Source organism: Atta colombica, unplaced genomic scaffold (assembly GCF_001594045.1).
Source record: "Atta colombica isolate Treedump-2 unplaced genomic scaffold, Acol1.0 scaffold164, whole genome shotgun sequence".
Taxonomy (NCBI): domain Eukaryota; kingdom Metazoa; phylum Arthropoda; class Insecta; order Hymenoptera; family Formicidae; genus Atta; species Atta colombica.
Window position 1 is genome coordinate 1,059,739 of NW_017259255.1, and position 10,319 is coordinate 1,070,057.

The 10,319-nt window shown below is 28.1% G+C and overlaps 1 protein-coding gene across 2 annotated transcripts in view; it reads left to right on the forward strand.

Moving 5' to 3' along the window:
- The first annotated feature begins 2,336 nt into the window (after nt 1–2,336).
- The window catches only part of LOC108686111 (transmembrane protein 19), a 10,483-nt gene continuing 2,500 nt past the window's right edge, over nt 2,337–10,319 (forward strand). For both annotated transcript variants that reach the window (XM_018191210.1, XM_018191211.1), the window contains exons 1-2: nt 2,337–2,664; nt 9,965–10,075. In XM_018191210.1, the coding sequence (XP_018046699.1) occupies nt 2,511–2,664; nt 9,965–10,075 (265 nt within the window). In that variant the 5' untranslated portion in view covers nt 2,337–2,510. The remainder of the gene's footprint in view (nt 2,665–9,964; nt 10,076–10,319) is intronic.

Consider the following 10,319-nt stretch of genomic DNA (forward strand, 5'->3'; position numbering starts at 1 on the left):
TCACAGTATACATGCTTTCTCGCGCGCTGCGATTAACTCGATTTATTATAATTTATTAGCGACAATATGGCGCAATGAACGTCGTTACGTAATAATCAATCGTAATTCATTTGTGTATATAAAATAGCTGTACTAGCTGACTGCAATTTTTGACTATTCAAATTTTGTACAACACTTCATTTAGCATTGTATTAATCATTATATAAGTAAATTTAATAATTTTTGTATATTCATCAGTATAATCTTTGGAGTTATTATACTTGCATCCGCAAGTTTCTCTTACACATCTTTTATATGTCTTCTGTAAAATTATAGAATAATAAGAACTTCTTTTTCTACAGCAAAAGAGAACAGTATTGTGCTAAGATTTAAACCATTGTTTTGTATTGTAAAACAGAAATAAAGATGTTTGTAAATAGCCGAATTTGATTATATCAAAGTTTTTTCTCAATTTTGCTAATTTATGAAATAAACATTCAAAATTTCTCGATCGAGCATATTCTGAATATCGTATTTATGTTGATTAAGACACGCAAAGTTATATTTTCATCAATTTGTATTTTTAAGTTTTATCCTTGTTTATCATTAAAAAAATTTTGTACTGTTGAACACAATTTTAGTCTAGGATAAAAAACACACGATGCGTTCAATTCGAGAGATATTTATGATTCATTTATAATCAGAAATCTCGAGAGAAATTTGATATATATATTTACATAATGTCATAATGTTACAAATTATGGAATATTTTCTTTATATATATATGTAAGTATGTAAAAAAATTGAAAGATTGGTTTCTATAGATTTTTATATGTACAGAAGTATGTTTTCGCACTTTTGTATTCGAAATGAAACAAGTATAATTAATTATTAGTATCTCAGATTGATTGTGTTTAAATGTTCAAACGTTTCGGCGCACAATTACATTTGAGATAAATTCATGAATCAAGAATATTATATTATTTGAAACATTTAACTTTTATCGATTTTCTATTATATTTATGTTGATAATTAAATATGAGACAAAGTAGAAGAAAAATGAAGTGAAAGTGCTTTCCATTTAGTGACACAAGTCTACACAAACATCATTCTATCCTTCATAATATTGATAAAATAATAAAAAGAACAACACGTTGACTTGTGTCATCAAATGGTAAGCATTCAATGGGTGTGATCCACTTAATGCTGCAACTACTTCGTTGACCAATCAGAAGAAAGAATTTTACGAATTGATCAATCAAAGAATGCTTTAAAGCATTTGCAGCGTAAATGGATCCTATGGCTGAGTTCGGAAACGTCGCTCGAATACCTTCGATGCCTTGGATTCTGTTGGATTCATCAGAGAGAATCAAGAGAGAATAGAGCGGATTCATCTGAAAACCGCCATGTTTAATGCATCATTGAAGTGAGTAGGAAATATGATAGGAGTGGAACATACGATGCATACTATTGTACCGCACTAGTATGATTGTGTATATGACATATATGTACATACACGCCATGCACATTGCGAAAGCGCACTAGCATGGCGGAATCAATCAGAGAAGAGAATCATTTATCCGCACATGTATATCATTTTATCCTTGTTCATTGAATATTAAAAAAAGATAAAATGATACAACATCGCATGCGCATCATATGTGAAACGAAACGCAGTCATGATAGAAACGTGATGGAACATACACGCACTAATATTGTATTGCAATAGTTGTGTGTATGTCATATACGTATAGTACAGTGCATTAATTCGCTGGATCCTAAGATCTGTTTTCTGTAGTTGAACTAGTGTATATTTTTGAAAGTGAGATAAATATATTTGATCTGTTTAAAGCGAGAAAGAGAATTCTAGAACAGTCTATAGTGCAGGAACAGAAAACAGATCAATAATAGCGGTCTGACTTATCGAAAATGCAGTACTAAAAAGTTGATAAAAAATTCTGAAAAAATTCTTAGATTTCTATAAGAATAAAATAAATAATTTTTGTCTCTTGCAGTTTTTCTGTAAAGTTGATATTTGAGAGTTATTGATAGTATTTGAGTTAAGAATAAACATCGATAAGTTGGGCCGTTACTATGACTCAGCGAATTAATACACTAGTGAAGTGAAAGAGAAGTGTAAACGTGTCTCCACAAAACGTGTATCTATTTTACTTTAAGTTCTAAAAATGTACTAGTTCAGCCACAAAAAACAGATCTAAATACAATATACACATTTGCGGAAGTACACTAACTATAAATGGCGGAACCAATCAAAGAAGAGAACCACTATCCGTTCCACTTTTCCTTGATTCTCTCTGATTCTCCATCTTGCTCTTGCTTTATTTGTGACACGTGCTGCGGACGTGTTGCAGGGTCAACAGCTGATTCGACTGTTGACAGAAGAGGATTGATGTATTGCGTATTTCGAGACTTTCGCCTCTCGGCGATATACTCGGCTTTCTAGTCGATCGCATCGACTATTACGAATGTCGCGATCCGAATACATTTGATACGTGTGTGTGTGCTCTGACATGGTCTCTCTTGGAAGTCACAAGGACAGCCGGCACTCTCATGTACTCATGCCAGTACTTCTAAGTGCCTGCGCTATCCCGATTTCAATGTTCTTCTGGATAGTCAACGTGGTTTATTCGATACTATGGCCAGACACTATCAACTCGACAGAAGGTTTCGTATATATGACAGATGATTTTAAATGCGTTCGTAAATAATTATATTAGGGATTAGAATAAAGAAATATTTATAATGTATATATATATATTGGTACATATGTGACGTTGCACGAACGATTCCATTAGATCCGCCTTATGGGGGGGATTTAATGGATTTAGAGCGTTAAGAAATAGAGCAAATTTAGGAATTTTTTTTTAAACTATTATTCCTAAAAACTTTAAATTTTAGACGCATTTTTATACACATTTATTAGTTAATTATAAATTTTTTCAAATGATTTTATTAAGATTTGTCCGAGATATATGTTATATTACACGAGGCGTAATTATTTAATTGCATAATTATATAATTTGCTGTTGACATTGTAGAACTCATTCAAACGATCTGAAACAAAAAAGTAAGATATATTTTCATATAATACCTCACTATGTTATTAATTCCTCTTCTGTGTAAATCTCGCTCCGGGGGATTACAAAATTTTTATAAGTAAAACTCGTTTGAAAAAAGATTTTTTTCATTATTTTTTCGACACATTTTTAACAAAAAAAAAAGAATTTATTATTAACATTTTATTAGTTTTCACAAAAAATATAATTATTTCGAATTATTCAAAAGATGAAGCCAATCCAATTATTAGTTTTTATATTATGATGTTAATGGATTTGAAAAACGATTTCGAGAAAAACACATTTAAAGTTTTAAATACTATTTACACAGTTTTTTATACTTACAGTTAATTTCTAGTTAATCTGTTATTCCTGGTTCATAAAATAAATTTTTCTGTTTTTTCAAAAAATTCGTTTGCCTCCTTTATGTTGTTTTGGTCAGCAATAGGATCTTTTTTTGTAGCTTGAGCGATTTTTATTTCTGCTTGTGCGAGTCGCTATTCGTCTGCGCAAACATTTTGTATTATTGATCATAATTATGCCTATTGTCTTCATAACTTTCAAAATTGTTATGAAGCCCTCATTAAAGATTCCCGCAGTCAAATAAGTACAATAATTTTTGAGCCAGTATGAAGATGTTTGGATTCAAGACGCCAGATCATTGAATTTAAATATTCATTATTATTTTGATTGTTCGCCTAAACATCGTTTTAATAAATTTTCCGATGACAAATCTTCATAAATAGGTTTTATTGCCTTTTGAACTTCTACATGAAGATGAATCGAAAATCGATTAAATTCTGAAAGATTATTGATAGCTTCAGCGCGATACCACTTGCATCAGCTGTTCGCTCCCGGTGGACGATACATATGTTGTGGTTTCTCATTTGTAGAGCATGATAAAATGTAGCCAATATTGTTTTTCTCATTTCATCTACGGAATGTGAATTTCTTCGGATAGCTAATCCGTAGTAAATTATTAAATCTTTTATTAAAGAATCGATTAAATTTCTTTTGCCTCCTAATTTTTTCATTTTCTTTTTGTTTCGAAGGGACGAAATTCTTTTCTGTACGTGGTCAACGCACTCATTTTTTTTTAATTTTCCTTCATAAGAAAAGAGATCTAAAATTGCTTTAAAAGTTTTAGAGTCACCATCACCGATGTTATATATTTGGCTCCGAATTTCTCCTCTGATCTTAAAAATTTCTTTTATTGCGTCTACCTCTATTTTACCAGCAGATCCAGAATGATTAACATTGTATTCATTTTCATGATTTTTGGCCCAATTCTCGTAATCTTTGATACCTTATTTTTCCAAAAAGTACATGACTGACAATAGCTTGATTTTACTACAAGATCTATTACTTTGCCGGAATATTTTCCTATGATGATACATCAAATAAAGAACTAAAACCTTCTTTCAAGAACCATCTCCAGAAATAATCAATTCAGCAGGTTTTTTGCATTTTCTAAATTTTTTTCTTTTTCTTCATTTACAGCTTTTTTACTGAAAATATTAAACAATTGACGCTGCAGTATATATATTTTTTTACAGTTGCATCATACGTTTCCTTTATTTAGTCCCTGGCCGATATTCATAAGACCACATAATAAATTTAATCCTTCTCTACCGATTCCTAGCAACATTGCAATTAAAAATTAAAAATTCTGTTAATTTCGTAAGGTTTTTTGACAAATGGACACGAAGGCATATACCGTACAGTTTCACATGAACAGCTCATGCTAATTTTAAATCCCAAGTCGCGCGTACTGAATTCACAAAATTTTACTTGTTCTTTACACTTCTTACAAACTGAGAAGGTGTGGAAAATACTGAGAAAAATTCTGTAATCCGATATCCGTGATTGATATCAACATGAACTTCTTCCTTTCTGCTTCTTTGTCTCGCATTCAATTTTTTAGCTGGTACTCGTAAACAAGGTTCTATTTTCGGATGTATACTGATTGTCTTGATATTTTCTTTTTTTACTTCTATCTTGATGGTTAGTAGCTTCCTCTTCTATGTTTCCTTTCCATGATATATGTTATCCGTTCATGTATCGTTCAAGTTAAAGTTCTAGAAAAAACTGAATTTGAAAGATCACTAAGACTCCAACTGTTATAGCTGTTATGTTAAGTTAGATACACACACATAAAGTTTGTTGTATATGTAAGAGATCCTGTTTCTTTTGTTTGAACGCTTAGGGTTTCTTGGAGCATAAACAGATCTCCGCGCTCTGAGATCCCTTACTTAAGCGCGTCAAACGGTCGGACAGCTACTAAATCGCTTATATATTCATCAATTTTTCGAATTTCGAAATAATACTTTAGGAACATATTTTTTAAATGTTCTACTTCAGAAAATAAAAAAAAATTTTTTTCGATTTTTTGAAGGTTCTAGACTAGAATTCCTCCCTTATGTCGCAGTATTTTAATATGATTAGGAACGATTAGGAACGTTGCAGATCCGGCTTTCAAGTTAGAAAAAAACTATGAATGTGTGAATAAGAAATACGATGATAAGTACGGCTGATACCTATAAAGCGGGGTCTACAATAGAAGTAGCAATCGTAGAGTCTTAAAAAATTAAGTCGTAAAAAATTAATCAATCACAGTCGAATATGAGAAAAATAATCGACTATGATTGATCAATTTTCAAGGCCCTATGACTGCTATGACTTCTATTGTAGACGCATAAAGGATACTCTACATAGAAGTCGTAGACATCGTGGAGTCTTAAGTCATAGAAAACTGACCAATTCTAATCGAGTATTTTTCTATTTGATTGTGATTGATTGTGATTGATTGGTTTCCTATGACTTAAGATTCTACGATCGTCTATGATTTCTATGTAGAGAATTCTTTATATTATTTATCATACGATTTACAATTTTTCAAGCATGTTAATTGCAAACAGAGGGGTTCTTGAATCTCTCTACAACTTCTCTATAACCAATCAATAGACCTTAATTTAATGTCATACGACAAAAATGGACAAGTTTAATAACTTATAACGTCAATCCTATATAATTCAATTCGACAAATTCCTCATAAAAAAATTTTCATAATATATATAAATATATTATAGAACAAATTTATTTATTTCAGTATTTTTCATTCTTCATATCTTTCAATCTTTTATTAAATTTGAAAATTTTTTATACTTTATAAAATTTACAAAGATTTCTAAAAAAAATATTTTAATTATTAACTGTTCAGATTTTATTAGTTAATTTTTTTAGGAAATTGTAAAATGAATGTTACAAAATTAAACACAAAACTAATTAAATATTTCTTCAATTTTAATTGGAGAATACATTAAAAATATTCAAATAGAAGACATGTACTATTATAAATATTTTTTGCATATTAAGAGATGAAATTCTTATTCAGTTTTTTTCTTGAATTATGATGACTATTAATTTTTATATAAAATCACACATTTAACGTTTATTTAAATTTCACAATTTCACAATAAAAATTTAAATAAATGTATGGTTTTAAGAGTATTTTATAACATAGATGAAACAATTTTTTTAATAAGTTTTTTTTATAAAAGTTATAAAAAGATTTTTAATCTTTAATTATTATAAAATATTTTTGAAACTATTTTCAATTTTTATTTAGAACATTTTTTTATATCTTTGATGATTTAGACAATATTCACTCAGAGAGAAAAAAATTGATTTTTTTTTATTTTGTTTTATTCCCTTTAAATATGAAAAAGCATTTACAAAAAAATACGTGTTTTATATTTAACATATTTATATTTTAACATATCTAAAAATCTCTGTGAAGTTAGCATCTCATTTTTCAAAAAATGAAATTTTGGTCACAGTTTCGAATGCCCCGAAGAGTTCTGAAGTTCCTATCCAAAATTAAAAATAGTTCCGGTAAATTAATACAAAAAATCGAAAATTAAAAATTTGAGGTGTCAACTTCACAAAATGCAGAACGAAAAATTGCGATATTTTCATAACCATTAGTCCTAGTGTTTTAAATGATAATAACTTTTGATTGCACTCTTGGAATGCTATTCAAAACTGTCAACAGAATTGCCGTTCAAGTAATTCGATGAAAAATTATCGCAGACAAAAAATCAAAAAAGCATTTAAAAAAAGCTTGAAATCTTTTTCGAAATTAGTAATTGATAATTCTAACTGATTCTTTATGGAGATATACGGACACAAATGGATACCCGTTAAATCTGAAAATTTTTTACAAACTTTACCAAGATCTATGACATGAAGTAAAATTCACACAAAAATGCACGGCAAAAGTGATCATTTTGCTTCAACGTTTAATAACTCAGTGAAAAAAATCGCACAGCACTCAATAAAAAAAACAAATTGAAGATAAAGATTCATTCTCTCGACTGCTGTAAATCGCATTTTTGTGTGATTTTTACTTCACGCCATAGACTTTTATAAAATTTGTACAAAATTTTCAGATTTGATAGGTATCCATTTGCGTCCATATAACTCCGTAAAAAATCAGTCTGATTTAAATATCTAGTATCGATTTCAAAAGTAAAAACTTCAACTTTTAATCTTCCAGCGGGCGTGCACGTGTTCTCCGTACACGCGCGCCGATTTTATGAAGGGAATACAGATAATCTATTTTCTGGGTCTCAGCTTCTCAAAGTATTTCTTCAATGTTTTTTGGGGGTTGTCGATTCACTCAGATCGCGTTCTGTTTATATTGTTTACATATAATCAATTTTTAAGATATTAGGGAATTTTTTCAGAAAAATATTCCTGTGGAGGATACACAGGAATCGTTCAATGCCGGTGAAAAGCGAGGGAAATTGCATTGTGCAAAAACATTGTACAACCACCATTCTAAAATGCAACAAATGTTTTCGTTTTACTTGCAAAAAACATTCGACAATTATTTGCAATAATTATATTATGACTGAAAGTGCATAAAATTTTTTTTTATTAATATATTTTCTAAAAGGTAACACTTATTTTTTTAAATCAATAATTATTTAGATACCATAAACTTTCATCGCATAATGCTTATTTGACGATATTATGCTTTAATTTCTCGAATTTTCAGTCTTATTCTACGGTGTTCTCTGATGTGGAATAAAAAAATCTTCATTGGGTGACATTAATGTAGGCGGTAAGCGTTATTTTTCAAGAAAATGGTAAGAGCACTTCAAAAATCTCTATTAAAAAAATATTACATAATAATGTGAGAGATATGAGATTTACACGGAAGTTTTTTAGTTTTAAACATCTGTTTTTATTAAATTTTTCAAGAAAAATCTTTTTATTTTATGGAGTGTCAAAGATACATTATTTTAGAAAGCAAAATATTGTTCTCTTATTCAGAACACAGAACTGAGAAATTTTTTATTCCACGTCATCAAAGTTGAAGTTTATTTTTTAATTTTAAAAGATTTCAAATTAATTTGTAATAAAATTTTTACGTAGGAACATGATTTGAAGCACAAGTTATGGCTTTAAGCTTTAAAACGGTTATGTTGGATTCTTCTGTTCTTATCACTATCGTTATCGCTATTTCTATCGCTTTACCTTCGCATTATGTTTACATGATTCCGCGGAATCGTATATACATAATCATAGAATTCACATGAAACTAAATGACACAAAATTATTCATGCACAATTTTTACCGACGAATTATCAAAACGGATGATTTTGTGATACGATGCAATATGGAAGATTGTATCACAATGTAATTATTACATGCGGCGTATATCAAGATATCAATATCGCAAAAAAGTATTAAAATACGAGTAATATTAAAATACGAGTATTAATTTAATTTTGTTTAATATTACACGAGACATAATATAGATATTATAGTTTCCTAGTTTTGTGAAATAATCTAAATTTTTACATCTATGTATAATATTCGCATGGATTATTATATTATTAATTTTCTTATTTTGGTCAATAACTTTTATTGCAATCGGTTTTATTTCTCATTTTCTTAAGTTGGCGCGTTGATCATAAATTAAAATAAAATTTACATTAATTTAATTTCGCTCATATTTTTTTGATTATTCCATTACAAAATCTGTTATGTAAATCTTTTTATATGTGCGCTGTCGTTATAAAAAAAGGATCAAATGCGTAATGTCTGCGAAAATGTCGCAAAAAAGAAAATGAATAATGTGTATATATATATATATATTATTGTAAAATTGATAACATTCTTTTTAATAAATTAGTTAATAAATAATAAAGGCAGTAAATCAACGCAGAATATTAAGTGGTAATAAATTAATGTTAATATTAAAATAATTTTAATGATGCAATGCTACGTTCATGATCTAATGAAAGTTGAACCGTTGAACGTTTTGCATTGTACTATTGAAATTATTTTAATATTAAAATTTATTTATTAGCACTTAACATCCTGCGTTGATTCGTAGACTTTATCATTCGATTTGTTTTAATCTTTTTGAGTCTAAATATATTGATTTTTATTTTTTTTTTAATTAATAATGATAGAAAAGAGTTTGCAAAAAAATTATTGTATTGTAACTTTTTTTTCCTGGAAAATGTTTAATTGCGTATGTATTTATATACTAAATAAAGAAAAAATTAAAACCATACTTTTATATTCATATAATTAATTAAAATAAAACTTTATATTAATAACAATTTTTTTTTCTCTGAATTACATTTCACGAAATAAATAGATTTTTAATATCAATCAAAGAAATTATAATAGAAAATTATAATAGAAAATGAGAAGAAAAAACTCTAACGACGACAATATTTATTCTGTGAAATATATAATTTTTTATAATCTGTTTCTATTCAGTAAAATGTAAAATTCTAAATCAAATTATTTGTTTTCCATATAATTGTAATTAAATTTATATGATAACACTTTTCAATATTTAATCAATTTTATTTTCATTTTAGAACACTCAGTGATTTCACCATGGAGATGGTTGGCTGCAGTTGTAATTCCACTTATATTCTTGTTTTGGGGTATACGCAAGAAAAGTCTGGATATTAGCGGTGGAATTCTTGGTAGTGAAAATAATATAATTTGTTATGATTATAAGGCATCACTGCCTATATGTACCAATGTAGATTAATTTTAACCTCAATTTAACTTATTCTTCATTTTTTTTAATTCTTAGACCTAGAAAAAAATGAAAAGTTAATTAAATCAAAATTAAAATTAAATAAGTGATATAAAAAATGTTTCATGTATAATTATATATAATTATACATAATTATATAAAATTATATATAATTATATATAAAATAT